General features: G+C 43.1%; 2 protein-coding genes across 4 annotated transcripts in view; both read left to right on the top strand.

Moving 5' to 3' along the window:
* The window catches only part of tg (thyroglobulin), a 41,877-nt gene extending 27,964 nt beyond the window's left edge, over positions 1 to 13,913 (top strand). For all 3 annotated transcript variants that reach the window (XM_042424075.1, XM_042424073.1, XM_042424074.1), the window contains 21 exons: positions 77 to 163; positions 501 to 578; positions 832 to 969; positions 1,061 to 1,237; positions 1,401 to 1,515; positions 2,012 to 2,091; positions 3,645 to 3,782; positions 3,917 to 3,982; positions 4,588 to 4,716; positions 4,814 to 4,981; positions 5,067 to 5,271; positions 5,649 to 5,736; positions 6,144 to 6,294; positions 6,695 to 6,888; positions 9,033 to 9,206; positions 9,366 to 9,503; positions 11,526 to 11,713; positions 12,235 to 12,333; positions 12,614 to 12,754; positions 13,051 to 13,232; positions 13,674 to 13,913. In XM_042424075.1, the coding sequence (XP_042280009.1) occupies positions 77 to 163; positions 501 to 578; positions 832 to 969; positions 1,061 to 1,237; positions 1,401 to 1,515; positions 2,012 to 2,091; positions 3,645 to 3,782; positions 3,917 to 3,982; positions 4,588 to 4,716; positions 4,814 to 4,981; positions 5,067 to 5,271; positions 5,649 to 5,736; positions 6,144 to 6,294; positions 6,695 to 6,888; positions 9,033 to 9,206; positions 9,366 to 9,503; positions 11,526 to 11,713; positions 12,235 to 12,333; positions 12,614 to 12,754; positions 13,051 to 13,232; positions 13,674 to 13,777 (2,840 nt within the window). In that variant the 3' untranslated portion in view covers positions 13,778 to 13,913. The remainder of the gene's footprint in view (positions 1 to 76; positions 164 to 500; positions 579 to 831; positions 970 to 1,060; positions 1,238 to 1,400; positions 1,516 to 2,011; positions 2,092 to 3,644; positions 3,783 to 3,916; positions 3,983 to 4,587; positions 4,717 to 4,813; positions 4,982 to 5,066; positions 5,272 to 5,648; positions 5,737 to 6,143; positions 6,295 to 6,694; positions 6,889 to 9,032; positions 9,207 to 9,365; positions 9,504 to 11,525; positions 11,714 to 12,234; positions 12,334 to 12,613; positions 12,755 to 13,050; positions 13,233 to 13,673) is intronic.
* A 953-nt stretch (positions 13,914 to 14,866) lies between these two features.
* LOC121905367 (putative GPI-anchored protein pfl2) lies at positions 14,867 to 17,771 on the top strand. The gene is made up of 3 exons (XM_042423577.1): positions 14,867 to 15,001; positions 16,352 to 17,583; positions 17,733 to 17,771. The coding sequence occupies exons 1-3, from the start codon at positions 14,944 to 14,946 to the stop codon at positions 17,769 to 17,771; spliced, it is 1,329 nt and encodes a 442-aa protein (XP_042279511.1). The 5' UTR covers positions 14,867 to 14,943.
* Positions 17,772 to 18,134: the final 363 nt, after the last annotated feature.

The following is an 18,134-nucleotide window of genomic DNA, read 5'->3' as shown; positions in this document are numbered from 1 at the left end:
AAATAAAATGTCAGCTGACTGGAAGAGACGAACGCCATCAGGAATCTTTCCAACGTGTGTTTGTGTGTCTGTGCAGCTGATTCTTCTCTGCCGGCCGACAGCAAGAACAAGAAGGACTACCAGGCCTCCATCGTCAGCTTCCAGGCCGTCTACCTAAACACCGGTACCTGACCTCTGACCCTAACATGAACCCTAATCTCAACAGGGTCCTTACATCCCTGCAACCCCGACGACCTCCTCTATATATTCATATATGGAGATTAAAAACTTATGGATATTAATATTTATCTCTCAATAAAAAGTCTTCTAGAGTATGTAGAGTTCTACTCAAGTATTTCTGAGCAGCTGAACTCACAGTGACTCTGACATGAGTCACATTACAAACAAAAACACACCAGAGGTCAAAGGGTTAAATGTGATTATATGATTCACAGAGAAGTTTGTCTCTCAGTGCTGCTTGTTGATGTTTTTCACTGTTGTTGTTGTTGTTTGTGTGTCAGACGCTGAGTCAGCAGCTGGTGGTTCTGGTTCTGGTTCTCGTTCCTGTGCAGCAGCAGAGCTCAGTCCTCCTCTGGACGGTTCGTATTTATCGATCAGCTGATGCTGAATGTTTGTTCTTTCTGGTCTCTGCTCTGATGTAAACATCAGTACAGTATGTAGCACAGCATGTAGTAAATACATATCACACACTGTAAATATCTGATGTATGCAGACGACCCACAGTTCAGTTAATTTCTGAATAAATATACTTGATTACTTAGAGTTTATTGAGTACTAGTGTGTGTGTGTGTGTGTGTGTGTGTGTGTGTGTGTGTGTGTGCGCGCGTGCAGCATCAGTACAGTTGAAGTTTGAGTCTCTGTCGGAGGACGACGTCCTCGTGGATCCTCAGAGGAAACTCCCTGCTCTCTCCTTCTGGCTCAACAAGCAGAACTACGACTCCCAGCAGGCATTGCTCTGGTGTCTCACACGTACGTCACACGCTGAATTTATTTTCTCTTACAGAGAATAAAACAGAGTTAAAGTTTGATCAGCTGACAGGTGATGAATGTTGTGTTTCAGGCTGTGACGCGGAGCAGCAGTGCTCTGTCGCTGACCTCAGAGACGCTGACTCGGCAGGTTTCTTCAGCTGCTCGTTGTATCCGGACAGCAGAGTGTGCGGAGCGTACGACAAACCGCTGAGACGCCCCTGCCGCCCCCTGCTGGACAGGACGCCCGACAACACCTACAGCAAGAAGGGTGAAAACAACACTGCTACTGGTGGAGGAACAGGAGGACGTTTGTAAAGATCTGTAGGTTTATTAAAGGTGATTTAACACTGTGTGTGTGTGTGTGTGTGTGTTTTTGTGTGTGTGTGTGTGTGTATGTGTGTGTGTGTGTGTGTGTGTTTGTGTTCGTTCAGTGGATTTGTCCGGACCAGTGAAGAGTTTCTACGAGAGAGTTTCCTTCCAGAAGATGGTTTCGTACTCCGTCCGCAGCCGAGTCAGTCTGACAGAAAACACACCGCTGTCTGAGGGGTAACACACACACACACACACACACACACACACACACATACACACACACACACACACATACACACACACATACACACACATGTACACATACACACACACACATACACACACACACACACACATACACACACACACATACACACACATACACATACACACACACACACACACATACACACACACACACATACACACACACACACACATACACACACACATACACACACATGTACACATACACACACACACATACACACACACACACACACATACACACACACACATACACACACATACACATACACACACACACACACACATACAGACACATACACACACACACACACACATACACACACACACACATACACATACACACACATACACAGAAACACACACCTTCAACTCATGGTGAAATGTCAAAGTTTTTATTCAGATTTCTGCCAGTTTAACAAACAGAAACATAACAATTGTTATGTGTTTGGTGTGTGTTCAGGTTCAGGGAGTGTGAGCGGCGCTGTGATGAGGATCCTTGTTGCCGTGGCATCGGCTTTGTTCGAGACACCAAATCCGCAGGTATCCATGGTTACCAGCAGATTTCTATATTTGGAGTGACGTTATGGGCTGGTTTCCTGATGTTCCTCATTTAACTCTGGGCTGCTTATTTTGTAAATTCATTAATGATGATTTATATGAACTAATGAAACAAACTCAATGTGAAAATCAGGACAGACTGATCAAATTATCCAAGACAAATTTAATATAAAAGCGGCAAGCAGCGTTGGTCGGGACCTCGCACTCTGGCCCGTCGGGATCAGATCATTTTGTTTTTTAAAAATGAGGGATATTTATTACAAATATGGTGTGCTTTTATTTTGAAAGTTTGGTTGACATGTGTACTGTCAGGTGTGTAGAGACAATAAGTAACTGCAGCTGGACACAGAAAAATACTCATGTATTTGAATGGAGAGTGTGAGCGAACCCAGACTTTTTTGAACATTTACTGCTTCCACATAGTTTTAGATACAAACTTCATTCGAACTTTAAATGAGTCACGAGACTTTGACCTACAAATCTTGAATTTACATGTTTTTTCTATCTTTTACTGTTTTTGAGATATTAGAGTGTGAGTTTTAAAGTCTTTTCTTGCTCCTCCTGTGATTTTATAATGAGTGTGTATTGCGGAATGTTTCACAGCACTGAGGGAGTGACATCACCAGGAGCAGTTGGAGAGGAGGATTTTAGAGTACGCTTCTTGTGAAATCTCCTCATTAATTCCCATGACTTTGGCCAAATCTAACATTAAAAATCATATTTTTGTAGGAAAATTTGTTGCAAATCCATTGATACAGGTTTGAAAGTGGTCAGACTTATAGTTTAGACATCAGAAGCCTCTGTGTGACACAAAGTTAATGCCCATAGATTGCCTCCCCTAGTGGTTTACATTGTGAGTGTGATGTGGCACTGCAACTTTCAGGGCTTATAAAATCCAAACCGTTTTTAACAACTTTTTTTCAGCACAGTGTCATAAGTCATGTATTAAAGTTTGAAGCTGATACCATTAACGCCCTCTGAGGAGATAGCGTTTGTTCGGGGTCCAAAATTGGGTCAAAGTCTTATTTTGAAATTGAGATTGCGGACTTCCTGTTGGATTTAGGTCAGGGGTGTCAGCAGATGATTTGTAGGTCTTGATGAGACAAATAATTGAGTTTTGGTTTGATCTCTCTACGACCTTCCTACGGGCCGTGGCGACCATTTTAGTTACATAGGTGGCGCTAGAGAGCACATTTTGGCACTTTAGGGTTTAATGTTTACATTTTATCAAATTTTTCACCAGACCTGATGTGCATGCCAAATTTGGTGAGTTTTTGAGCATGTTTAGGGGGTCAAATTTAAGGTTTAAGTGGCGTAATAATAAAGAAAGAAACAGCGAACGAAAGACAATAGGGTCCTCGCCCTTAGGCAGGAGACTACCGTTTTACAGTAGTCCTCTGCCTTTTAGCCTCAGTCCCTAATTATAAAAAATGACATGAATAATCAAAATTTAAAAAAAATTTGAGTACATTTAGGAAAAGGAAAAAATATTTCAAAAATTTTAAATGTGCGTGCGTGCTTATGTGTGTGTGCAGGTGTGGTGTGTCTGGCTCTGATCAGTCTCGGGGTTCAGACCTGCGGTGAGGACGACAGGACGACCTGGAGGACGCAGGACTGCAGACCGTCTGAAGTGAAGACCATACCAGACCCCTTCGGCTGGTACCAGAAACCTGGTACACACATAAATACACACAAATACACACACAAATACACACAAACACACACAAATACAGACAAATACACAACAGATACACACTGACATATATAAATACCGACAGTGTTCAACCCAACATGTTTGTGTTTTCAGTGAATCAGTGGAGTTCATCTCCTGCTCTCTGTCCTCCGTTCAACCTGCCGCCACTCAAAAACAACGGTGAGACTGAAAAACTGCAGTACTACTACTAATGTTACTACTACTACTAATACTGCTGTTACTACTACTACAAGTACTGCTACTGTTAACACTGATAGTGCTACTACTACTACAAGTACTGCTACTGTTAACACTGATACTGCTGCTACTACTACAAGTACTGCTGCTGTTAACACTGATACTGCTGCTGCTACTACAAGTACTGCTGCTGTTAACACTGATACTGCTGCTACTACTACTACAAGTACTGCTACTGTTAACACTGATACTGCTGCTACTACTACAAGTACTGCTACTGTTAACACTGATACTGCTGCTACTACTACTACAAGTACTGCTACTGTTACACTAATACTGCTGCTACTACTACAAGTACTGCTACTGTTAACACTAATACTGCTGCTACTACTACAAGTACTGCTACTGTTAACACTGATACTGCTGCTGCTACTACAAGTACTGCTGCTGTTACGCTAATACGGCTGCAACTACCACAATTACTGCTAGAGTTTCTACCAGTACTGCAAATACTACCCCTACTACCACTACTGCAGTACTCTCACTGCAGTACTCCACAAAGTACTACCTGAGTATTTGTGTCTCAGTGTCAGGGTGGCAGCTCCTCGCTGACTCGGCGTTCCTCGTTGACCCGTCTGTCTCTACGTATGATGTCATACATGTGAGCCGTGACATCGCTGCAGATCGGGACAAGACGAGGGACTGGTGTCTCCACGGTAACCACAGCTGTTAAAAGATTCAGGGATTATTATCAGTGTTGGGTCAGACAGGAAGTAGCGGACCCTTATATTTCCTGTTGACTTCCTGTTTCAGCCTGTCAGGAGGCGGAGTCCTGTGTGGCGGTTTCAGTCACTGAGGCGGAGTCCGCCACTCGCTGCGTCCTCTATCCCGACACCACCGTCTGTGGGCTAAGCTCCGCCCACAGCTTCTCCTGCAGGCTGGTCATCAGAGAGCCCGCCCCCCAGGTGTACCTGCGGACAGGTGAGCCAACTAGCCAATCACAGCACAGCTACTCTCAGGCCAACGTTTTTATTTCCACCGTGCTCACCTGTCCCTTCGTCTTCAGAGCCGTTGCCATTGGTTACGTCCGTCTCCATCCAGGGTCATGGGACCCTGCAGGGTGTTGCCGTGGAAACAGTCCTTGGCTCAGAAAGGAAGACGGTGGTTCAGTTCCTGGGAGTCCCGTACGCCCGTCCACCAATAGGATCACTCCGCTTTACAGCAGCTCAGCCGGCTGATTGGATGGGAACCTGGGACGCCGTGAAACCACGGTAACCACCTGTCTGTCTGACCAACCACCTGTCTGTCTGACAGAAAATACTAAACTAATAGATATAATATGATTTAGCAAAATACTAAGAAAATAAATTATGGGAACATTAGTGTTTGGAGCCGTTCTAAACAAACTAACGTGACCAAACTCTTGATGATGAAGGAAGATGTGACCCAGTGCAGCGGTGAGACTCACTGACGTGTTTTTAATAGCAACAACGGAGGAATCAGATACATCAGGCTTTGATACACACACAATACTTGTTAGTAGATCAGTTCATTGTTGGATTTGTTGACAATAAGAAAATATAGAAAATAGCAAGAATTATCCTTTAAATGCGATGACTGTCTCTTGATGATGTGTCCTGTCCTTCAGTCCCAGCTGTATCCAGCCAGGTGATGTCGAGTCTGCAGCGTCCAGCGAGGACTGTCTCTACCTCAACATCTTCAGTCCTGCTGGTCTGGTCAGTACTTTTATTCATTTATTTATTTGTTTACAATTGATTGACAACAAGCAGATAAAAACTGTGACCAAATCCTCAACACCCCAAGATCTCCATGTAACTTTAAATCACACTGACAGTTATTGATCTCACTGAGGTCAAACTGCACAAACACAGAAACATTTTATATAAACACAATTTGCAATATTCACATAAAATTAAAATATTATATGAAAATTAAAATTTGAATTTAATAATTCAATTTAAAAGTTTCAATGAAAAATTTGAGTAAATTCAGAGAAACGAAAAAATATTTAAAATTTTAAGCTAAAAACTTTTTATAGAAGCATTACATCATCAGTGACCTCAGCTGACCTGTGTGTGTGTGTGTGTGTGTGTGTGTGTGTGTGCGTGTGTGTGTGTGTCAGAGGGGGCGTGTCCCAGTCCTGGTTTTCTTCTTCAACCCTTCTGCCAATCAGAGCCCAGGACTGTTGGATGGCTCCACCCTGGCTGCCATGGGTAACATCGTCGTGGTAACAGCCAGCTACCGAACCGCAGCGCTGGGATTCCTGAGTACAGGTAAACACACACACACACACACACCTGCACAAGTAAACACACACACACACACACCTGCACAGGTAAGCACACACACACACACACACACACACACACACCTGCACAGATTAACGTACACACACCTGCTCAGGTAAGCACACACACACACACACACACACACACACACACACACACACACACACACACACACACACCTGCACAGGTAAGCACACACACATACACACACACACACACACACACACACACACACACACACACACACACACACACACACCTGCACAGGTAAGCACACACACATACACACACTTGCACAGATTAACGTACACACACACACACACCTGCACAGGTAAATACACACAGGACTTCCTGAATAAACTATGTAAACACCATCTGTCTCCAGGTTCATCTGGTCTCCATGGTAACTACGGCCTGTCGGACCAGGAGGCGGTGCTTCGTTGGGTTAACGCCCACGTCTCTCTGGTGGGCGGAGACAGCAGCAGAGTGACCGTCGGGGCGGAGCGTCGTGGTGCTGACATCACCAGCCTTCACCTCCTCTCCTCTTCGTCTCCTCTGTTCCAGCGTTTGATGCTGATGGTGAGAATCCTGCAGACAGTCTGATCATTTAACACCTACAGAAAACAATCTGAGTAGAAACTTACCTGATAAGCTGCGTTTCCACCTCAGGGACTTTTGAGGAACTCAGTTCCTACGCGTTTCCACTGGAGGAACCAGTGTTGGGTTACTTTTAAAAGTACAGGAACTCTTGGAGGCAGGAAATAAAAGAAATAAAAGCTTCAAACATTTAGCAGATGATTTACTGGGGAGACAGAGACTCTCTGCATTCCCCTTTTCATTCACTCATTATATCCAACTCATCAGCAGCAAATACAAAGAACAACAGGACAAATCTGTGCTGTTGTTTCCTCATGTGTGAATGCTGCATTTCAAATCTGAATCCATCTGCAGGATCCACCTGGTTCCTCAGATGTGGTGGAAACACAAACAGGATGCACATCAGAGACTTTTAGTTCCAAGTTTAGTTCCTGAAATTAGTTCCTCTGGTTCCAAAGTACCTGAACTTTTGATGAAAACATGGCTGTACAGTCTGTCATCTGCTGAATGTAGCAGCACCAGCAGTTAGCAGAAGTGTTAGCATTTAGCAGAACAGCAAACAGAGGAAGCAGGTAGCAACAGCAGTTAATCAATTAGTCAATCAACAGAAAATTAATTGGCAGAAATTCTGATAATCTAATAATCATTTAAACAATTATTTAAACAAAAATGGAAAAAATGAACTGGTTCTAGCTTCCCAAATGTGAATATTTTCTGGTTTTAATACTGTTGATACTAAACTGTTTATCTTTGGGTTTTGGACTATGATCAGACAAAACAAGACAAGTAAACATGGACTCATTTTTCACAGCAGTTGTTAGTGGCAGGAAAAGTAGAACTAGCAGCAGTACTTGCACTCACAGTAGGAATAGTATTAAACAGCAGAAGCAGTTAGCAGTAGTAATAGCATTTAGCAGCACTTGTACAAGTTAGCAGCAGCAGTAATCAGCCGTAGTAAAATGTAGTTAGCAGCAGTAATGCTAATTAGCAGCAGCAGGTAGCAGTGTGTAAATGTATTGAGCAGCAGTAATGCTAGTTAGCAGCAATTAGCAGTTAGCAAATCTTTAAACTATTGAGCAGCAGTAATGCTAGTTAGCAGCAGCAGGTAGCAGTGTGTAAATGTATTGAGCAGCAGTAATGCTAGTTAGCAGCAATTAGCAGTTAGCAAATCTTTAAACTATTGAGCAGCAGTAATGCTAGTTAGCAGCAGCAGGTAGCAGTGTGTAAATGTATTGAGCAGCAGTAATGCTAGTTAGCAGCAATTAGCAGTTAGCAAATCTTTAAACTATTGAGCAGCAGTAATGCTAGTTAGCAGCAGCAGGTAGCAGTGTGTAAATGTATTGAGCAGCAGTAATGCTAGTTAGCAGCAACAGGTAGCAAATCTTAAAACTATTGAGCAGCAGTAATAACGGATAGCAGTAGTAAAAGTAATTAGAAGCTGCAGTTAGTAGCAGATAATTGTTACTGAGCATTTAGCAACAACAATACAAGTTAGCAGCAGCATTAGCCGTAAACAGGAACAATAAACAGCACCTGCAAAGATAATTAATGAAGATTTACAGCTGTTAAAGGCTTTAAATGTGAATGAAACCAAAAGTAGAAAATAGTAACTGCTGTCAGTAGTTTAATTTCTCACCAGACACACACCACAACAAAACGTCTACAACTGAATCTCAGATGGAAAAGTCTGCGTGGAACTAGAGCTGCAGCTAACGATCATTATCGATTCAATTGTTGATTAGTCTCTCAATTAATCGATTAGTTGTTTGGTCCATAAAATGTCAGAAAAAGGTGGAAAAATGTGAATCAGTGTTTCCCAAAGTCCACGATGACGAAGATATTCAGTTTAGTGTCATAGAGGACAAAAGAAACCAGAAAATATTCACATTTAAGAAGCTTCAATCAGAGAATTTGGACTTTTTCTTCTTAAAAAATGACTCAAAAGGTTTAATCGATTATCAAAATAGCTGGTGATTAAATTAACAGTTGGCAATTAATTGATTAATCAACTAATCATTGCAGCTCTATTCAAAACCATTTAAGGCTCTAAATATGTAAAATAATCAGTCAGATGTTTGGCGTCTCTGCTCTGCGTCACAGCTGCTGTGTTCTTGTTCTTCCTGCAGGGCGGTTCTGTGTTTTCTCCATCGCTGGTTCAGACTGCCTCCACCTCCAGACGCCAGGCGGTCGATCTGGCCAAAGAGCTGGGCTGCGTGACCTCTGACCCCGCTGACGACGACAAGATGGCCGCCTGCCTCAGAGTGACACCTGTGCACACGCTCAACGCTGCTCAGACCAAAGTAGAGTCCACACAAACTGAGACAGGTTATCATGATGAAAGTCCAGGTTTCCACATGTCTCACCTGTCCTGTGTGTGTGTGTGTGTGTGTGTGTGTGTGTGTGTGTGTGTGTGTGTGTGTGTGTGTGTGTGTGTGTGTGTGTGTGTGTGTGTGTTGCAGCTGATGGCGGTCAGCGGTCCGTTTCAGTCCTGGTCTCCGGTCCGTCAGTCCGTCTCTCAGTCGTCTTTCCACAGAGTCGACCTGCTGCTGGGAACGTCGGAGCATGACGGTCTGATCAGCCGAGCGCGCAGGATAAAGGTCAGAGGTCACCGTGATGTTTACATGAGACAGAAACAGCTGCATTCAAAAAACTGTAACTGTGAAAGCTGCTTAAAGGGGAAAAAACGTTTTTAAACTTGAAGAAATAAACTAAAAAATACTCCAACATTCATTGTGTCGTTTTATAGAAAGTGTGAAAACAGCTGAAACTGAAGCAGGTTCTTAAATAGAAAAACTGTTGTTTTAAGAGGTCAGGAGCAAAACATCTGTAAACACAATTAAATCTTTGAAAATAATAGTATTTAATGGAGCTTAAAGACAAAATAATAAAAAAAAAATACTGTACAGTTAATAAGATACAAAAGATTTCCTCAAAAGTAAAGATGAGGATCACTGAGACACATTTTCTGTTTTCTCAGGATTCCAACACTGTGAAGACATATAGTTACACTAGAAATACCAATATTTATTATACAAAATAAAGTCCAATAGATAAAATCACTTCAAGCACAAAACAGCAAGTTAGTTGTCAGCAAGCTCAGAAATAATCCAACAACATCAGATCAGATTAACAGGGGTTAGAGTCTACGAGGTCCCAGTTAACAGTTAAAATAAACAAAAAGAAGGGAAAAAACATCAAGACAGCAGCCTGACCTAACCTCATATAACTAATCTCCCCGACAGGAACAATTACCCTTATACACAAATACTCAGGGAGCTCTACAACACACACACACAACATTCCTACAATAAAAGATGAATGATGAAATCATTCCAATGTAAACATACATGTACCTCAGAAAGGCTGCAGATTAACACCCACCCAACCCCCGACACTGAGCTCTCCTCTGAAATAATTTATTCTATAATAATAATAATAATAATAATAATAATAATAATAGAGAGATAGTTTCCTCACAGTGAAGCAGGAACGTCTGCGGTCACAGTCAGCACTAGGGATGTGCCCAAATATAAATACGTTATTCAGCAAAGCACAAATAGTGGGTTTTGTACGAATATTTGTTTCATACAAATATTTTTTTAAATTATTTCTATTCGAGAAGAAAAAAAAAACATGTCAAACACCAGCGAGCAGGTCGGTTACATCACTATCTCAGTGTCTCTCCTCTGCTCCGCTGTGACGTCTATCAGCAGGTCTCAGTGAGGGGAGTCACATCCACCTGCTACATGACGCACATTTCCTAATTTGGACATCAGTCCTGGAGTTGGGGGTGTTCCCCAGAGATAAAACTGAACTACTGACACATGAAGTCCTCCCAACAGACTCTCCATAACCTGTTGTTCCTCTTCTCCTTTCCACAAAGTTAGGTTGTAAAAAAATAAGCAATAAATGAAAAGTGCAAAGCAAGAATCACCTTTGAAGTTCTTCTACATGTTACCTGCTGTGCTGTCTCTGTGTGTTATGGGTGTATAAATAGGTAGAGGTCTGTCTGCAATGAGGTGATGAGTAAAGTTTTATCTCAGTAGTCAGCGCAGTCGTCTCTGATCTGGGAGACTCCAGTTAGAGACCCGGTGTGGGGACGTCGTCCTTCATAAGGTAGTTTATTCATGAACACTGATTATAACACTTTAATTTTCTAAAATTAAAAGCGTAATAAAAACAAAAACAGGATTTTTAAGCCTCTTTCCACTTTTATTCAAATACTGGGCTCTCTGCACATCCCTAGTCAGCACGCCGCCGCTGTCACACACCAGGTGACGGCTACAGTCCCTGTACAACTAAACTTAATTTACCCTCATTAGCGTCATGTGCAAAAAATTATGCAAAAAGCAATGATGTCTCCCAGTAAGGTGCCTGTTATGGACGGAGGTGATGAAGCATGACAGGATAAACACGTCAAAATAAAAGTTAAAATAACTTATTTCCATGGTTGTTCTGGAAAACGTGTCTCACTGATCTTTGTTCCATCTCAGGTACCTGCAGGTATTTTTCCTGGGAAATACCAGAGTATTAATTCCTGTTATTGACCCCTCGTGTCTGTTATTGATCCTGTTTTCTCTCCTCTCTCTCTCTCTCTCTCTCTCTCTCTCTGTGTTCAGGACTTTGAGGCTCTGCAGGGTCGCGCTGACGGTAAGACGGCGTTCTACGAGGCTCTGAGTCGCTCGCTGGGTGGAGCGAAGGGCAGCGAGCTGCTGAAGGAGGCGGCGGCCTGGTTCTACTCTCTGGATCACAGCCCCTCCCCCGCCGGATACAACCTGTTCTCCAGAGCGCTCAACAACGCCACCAGGTCAGATACTGCAGTCACATCTGTAAGAACACCTGTTCATTCAGCTGTAACATCCTGGATGTTCCATATATGTGCTGCTGTTTGGTTGCTTCAGTTCTACAAAATGATGTTTTTCATGGAATAAAAGAAGAAAAACAACTAATTCATTTAGTCACTGCGGATCACTTGGATTTAATGAGGTTTTATTTCAATCTTGTGGATAAACTTCAGGTGTTGTTACAGGGAAATGTCTTCTTTGTCACTTTCCAGATAAATCAAGAGCACTAATTAAATAATCTGTGTGTGCAGATTATTAATCGTTCGGGGCTCTGCAGAAACCAAAGTAATCAAATGTTAAATGTCTGAAAACTGGCAAACTGACGGTTTAAATGAGGAACTATCTGATCAAAGAATAAATTAACAAAATCCTGAATCTATTTGGTCTTACAGACACATTTCAGTCTGTAATTACTGCACGCTAATTAGAATAACGTAATAATGAATAATACCAGTTTGTTTGTTTGTTTGTCTTTGTGCTGCAGAGATCTGTTCATCATCTGTCCCAGTCTGCAGATGGCTAGCCACTGGGCTAACAGCAAGGCTAACGTCTTCCTGTACCATCAACCTGCCACCAACAACAGGTGCGACTGTTCACTGAGTGTTTTACATGCAAACAGGAAGTTGATCAGCAGCAGTTGTAGCCTCACACCTCGTTAGCTACTGAGCTAAAACACCTCAATTAGCATCAAGTAACAAACATTTTATTAGTACATGATGACTCAGCAAAAAAACATAGTTAGCTCATGAGCTAATGTTAGCATATCTTGCCCCTGGTGTGCAGATATCATGATTATCAATATGAGTCATGAACAGGTAACAGATCCTCACCTGTCCGGCTGTTTGTCTGTTTCCTGTGTGCAGGGCGGATGTGTCCGTCCCATTGGATGTTCAGTTTGTGTTTGGAGCTCCTCATCATCCAATGAGCTCTCAGCGTTTCACCTCCTCTGAGCGACGCCTCTCTCTGGCCGTGATGACCTACGTCTCCAGCTTCATCAGGACCGGGTGAGACGCTCGTTTCATAAACACACACAAAAAACACTCGGTTGAATCTATAGATTTGTGTATCAGAACTTTGTTTTTTCTTCTTTCCTCTCCCATTAATCATCTCACCACCCCTCAGATTTATCTGCTGACCCTTTGGAGGGGCCCGACCCCTAGGTTGGGAACCACTGGACTAAACTAGCTAACTGTATATAAAGTAGTGTAAACTAGCTCCACCTCCAGCAGCTACAACAGTAACATGCTGCTCTGCTTCACTGGCACATTTAATAAAACTCGTTTTGCTGTTTTTTTCTCAGGAACCCGAACCCGTCCCGGGTGTGGGCGGAGTCAGTTCTGCCCCGCTGGCAGCCGGTCCTGTCCTCTGTGGCTCCACCCACCTACCTGCAGTTAAGCCCCGCCCTCGACCAGCAGCGGGGTCTGAGTCAGAACGCCTGCTCGTTCTGGAGCCAACTGGGAACCAGACTGACGTCACAGAGCGGTGAGAGGATCTACTCGTCTCTGTTCTCAGTCTACTCTACCGCACTAAAACCTGCTCTACTGGACTTTACTCTGTTCTGTTCTACCAAACTGCTCTCTACTGCTTTCTACTGAAGGGTGAAAGTCTCTCTACTAAACTGTTTCTCCATCTGCTCTGTCTATTCAACTTTACTCTATTTAACTCTGTTGAATCTAAGTTGTTCTCTACTGTCTTCTACTCCTCTCCTGCCATCTTTACTCACCCCTGCTGTTCTCTACTGGAACCTGTTCTTCTTTATTTTACTTCACTACATTCGACTCTAATATTCTCTACTGTAATATGATTTACTCTGTTAATTTCTACTATGTAGATTTTCTACTTTGGAAGAATAAAACCAGATTTTACTTCTCGCTCGCCCTCCTGACTCTGCTCTAACCTGTCTCTCTCTCTCTCTCTCTCCAGGTGAGTTGGGGGCGGAGCCTGTCCGGCCTGCGTTGTTGACCCCTGTGCTCCCCGTGGCTGCACCATCCAGCCAATCACAGACTGAGAAAGACGCCTACAGCTGAACCGATGACATCATCAACCCTTTTTGATGACGTCACACCTGCTTCCTGTCAGCCTCCAGATTCAGATCGATCCAAACAGTGAAGAATGAAATTAATTCTGTTCTTAATCATCAATAAAAACGCATTTCAAACTGTCTCAGCCGCGTCTGTCATTCTGATGCAAACATGAGCAGCAGCTGCAGTTCCTCTGACGGCCACTAGAGGCCGCCGGGAGCAAACAAAGTTCAGCTGTCAGCATCTAAACTCTGAATCTTACTGAGAGACAGAAGCAAACATGATGACTAGCAGAGGTGATATGTTCTTTTGACTTTCTCATTCTGAATTCTCAGATTAACTAAACTTGACTTTACTCAAACTTTCTCCTTCTTCGTGTCGAGAAGCTTCAGTGAGCAGCTTCTCATCACTCTGAGAGTCACTTTCAGCTTTCAGACAAAATGAAACTTATAAAACTCCACCAAAGATCCTCTGATGTTCCGATCTGCAACACCGCTGATCAATCAGAGTGTCTCTGACAGAGTGAGACGTCTTCTCTCATTCTCCACTTCAACCATCATTCACATCATATCAATCAATGACTCTGATCAATCAATAGTTTTTCACCTTCAGGATTTGATCAAGAAGCTTCTGAAAAAGTCAGAAGACTACAGCTGCTATTTCACTGTGTCTGATCGATAATTAATCAATATTCAGATACATATAAGATCAGTTGCAGCCCTAGTTTTATCAAAAATAATAATCAATTATGAAAATCATCACTGGTTACGTCCCTAATAAACAAATAAACAAATAATGTGCAAATAATCAGCTGCACACAGAGAACATTAAACATGGTGGAACCGCTGGATGAGGAAGATGAACAACTGGGATTTTCCAGTTTGAATTATTTGATGAAATGAAAATCATAATAAGTGTTTGAACCAGGAAACTCTCCCTCCACTACAGAGTGGAGCTCTGTTCCTTCTGTGAGCCCTGGGGCATGAGGAGAGAGTGCCAGGCCCCGCCCCCCCCCCCCTCCTCCTCCTCCTCCTCCTCCTCCTGCTCCTCCTCCTCCTGTGTGCAGGTGAGGCCGGCGTATAAAGGAGTCTTTCTCTGGATGGAATCAGACTCCAGCAGCCGCTCAACACTGAGAGCTTTGTCACAAACTGTCCAATATATCCTGCAGAACGATGGAGAGCCGGACGCTGCTGCTCGCCGTGTGGATCGCTCTCACCTGCGCCGCCACAGGTAAACTCACCTGTGTCTCACGCTTTCCTCAGAGTCTGCTGCACTCAGGCTAAACTCTTAAATAACTAAAAACTGAAGAGGTCAAAGGTCAGATCAGAGAGATACTGTCTGAACGGGCGGTGGAGGGTTATTCTGTCTGCAACCATCAACTGTTCTATAAAAGTTCATTTACATGGTTTATTTTTAATTGTTTGTACATAAAAATATCTTCTGATGATTCTTTACTGTCTGGATGTTAAATACTGTAACCTCAGTTACTCATTAAATATCTGGAAAGAAATTAAATAATTAGGCTGTATGATAAACTGAAATAATTACTCACCGTTATTTCTGAACTGTTGTGAATCAGTCAATCAACAACTAATTTGATAATCAATTAATCAAACAAAAATTTCAAATATGTGATGGATCTGATCTTTGTCACATATGAAGACAAACTGAATATCGTCGGGTTTTTTGACTGATATTTGAATAAAACAAACTATTTGAATACATCACAAAGACAAATCAATTAATATAGAAGATATTTACCAGATTAATTGATAATTAAACTGTTCGTTTCAGCGTGGTTGCAAAGTTCAGATTGATTATTATTTTTATCATGACGTGTTGGGTCTGAACAGCAGCAGACTGGTGGAGAATCTTGTTCTTCATGTTTTAGTTTGTCAGTTTAAATAAAAAATCGGGCTGCTGAGACTTTGAATAACACAAAACTAAGAACGTAGTTTAATCGACTCAGGAGAAAAAGATCTTTGTGTGGACGGACGGCGTATTTTAACGACATCTGGAAAAATGCCAGTTTGCAAGTTACGGGTGGTTTTGTGTTCTTGGCTGGGACCAGTAACTTCCTGCAGTCTGTGCTGGTTGCCTGGCAACCGCCACAAGATGACTCGGCACAAATTGAATAAAATAAAACAGTAAATTGTCGATTTTACACTGACTGTCAACAAGAAAGAGAATAAACTTATTTCCCAAAATGTTGAAGTTTTCATTTAAAAATCACAAAAGAAAAAATCAATAAACAACAAAAGCATATCAGAGCAGCAACTAACGATTTTCATTATTGATTCATCTGCAGATTATCTTCTCAACTCATCAATTAATCTTAAAAATAGGAGAAAAGGCCCCGTTCTAATCTCAAATGTCTTGTTTTGATGTAAGATATCAGTTTACTGTCACGTATGACGAAGAAAAGCATCGAATCATCACATTGAGAAGCTGCAACCAGACAATAATCAAAGTTTTTGATTGATTAAACGACTGAAATGATTAATTGATTAGCAGAATTGCTGCCGACTTATTTTCTGTTGACACGTGAAAGACTTTATTTTTTTCTTCTCATTCCTCTAGTGTTGTCCGCCACGACTACTGTTACCATGACAACCCACTCAACGTCAAACAGCCGCAGCAGTCAAGATGTTTCAACACACACTGTATCCATGATGACCAATCACACCAGTACCTCGACCGCCAGCAGAGACCCCAGTACCACCAGTAGCCACACAACAGCACATGGACACACCGACATCACCACACCTGAGACCAGTAACCCCACATCAACACCGAGACCCAACATCACCAAGGAAACCAGTCGCACGTCAGCATCACCTGAACACAACAGCAGCACCACAGCAGTGACACACAAATCCACAACTCCACACAGAAACACAATAACTGTTGCCATGACGACCACCACTTCAAAAAGCAGCGAACACACCACGGCACACAGTTCTCCTGTAACCACGACGACAAGTGCTGTGAACACCACACACAGCAACAACACTCATGGCAACTCTACATCCAGCACAGCAGCTGTTACCATGACGACCACCACTTCAAAAAGCAGCGAACACACCACTGCACACAGTTCTCCTGTAACCACGACGACAAGTGCTGTGAACACCACACACAGCAACAACACTCATGGCAAATCTACATCCAGCACAGCAGCTGTTACCATGACGACCACCACTTCAAAAAGCAGTGAACGCACCACTGCACACAGTTCTCCTGTAACCACGACGACAAGTGCTGTGAACACCACACACAGCAACAACACTCATGGCAACTCTACATCCAGCACAGCAGCTGTTACCATGACGACCACCACTTCAAAAAGCAGTGAACGCACCACTGCACACAGTTCTCCTGTAACTACGACGACAAGTACTGCGAACACCATACACAGCAACAACACTCATGGCAACTCTACATCCAGCACAGCAGCTGTTACCATGACGACCACCACTTCAAAAAGCAGTGAACGCACCACTGCACACAGTTCTCCTGTAACTACGACGACAAGTACTGCGAACACCATACACAGCAACAACACTCATGGCAACTCTACATCCAGCACGACGACATCCACTGGTACCACGACAACAAGAGGCGGGACTGTAACAGCCAGCAGTTCACATGTTTCTGTTTCCCCAAATAAACCAATCACAGAAGAGGGCACGACCCCACACACGATCCCACCCCCGGCCAGCGCAGATGGAGGTGTACCTGGATGGGGGATAGCTCTGCTGGTCCTGGCAGCTCTGGTTCTGCTGCTGCTGATCCTGCTGCTGATAGCACTGGTGAGTACACACACACGCGCGTGCACAGTCTCGCTAGAAACTAAAGTTTCTCGTGAAAGTGTCAGAAACGCTCGAGGTGAAACAGAAACAGAGCAGAAGGTCTTTGAAGTAATCCTAAAATAAAAATGTTTTCTGTCCCTTTCACACAGTCGATGGGAATGCAGAGACGCAGAGATTCAATGTTTTGAATGAGGTTCAGATATATGTCAAACAGCTAACAGTCAGTATTTTTCCTCTCCAGCTGGTGTGGTGCTGCTGTAGGGGGCGCTACAAAGGCTTCAGTCCCTACAACCACCTGACCGGAGACGACATCCCGCTGTACACCACCCACAGCCACTTCGAGGGGTCCAATGGGAGACAATACGTAAGTCAAATGTCACTGAAGATGAATCTCTATAAGGACACGACAACCAGAAATGTCCTCATGAGGACTGAGGTCTGTTAGGAGCTTGACCTCATTAAGACACACAACAACCCTAATGTGACAAGGACACATAACAACGCTCATGTCCTGACAAGGGTATATAACAACGCTCATGTCCTGACAAGAA

Source organism: Thunnus maccoyii, chromosome 10, assembly GCF_910596095.1.
Source record: "Thunnus maccoyii chromosome 10, fThuMac1.1, whole genome shotgun sequence".
NCBI lineage: Eukaryota > Metazoa > Chordata > Actinopteri > Scombriformes > Scombridae > Thunnus > Thunnus maccoyii.
This window is presented reverse-complemented; position numbering and strand designations above follow the sequence as displayed.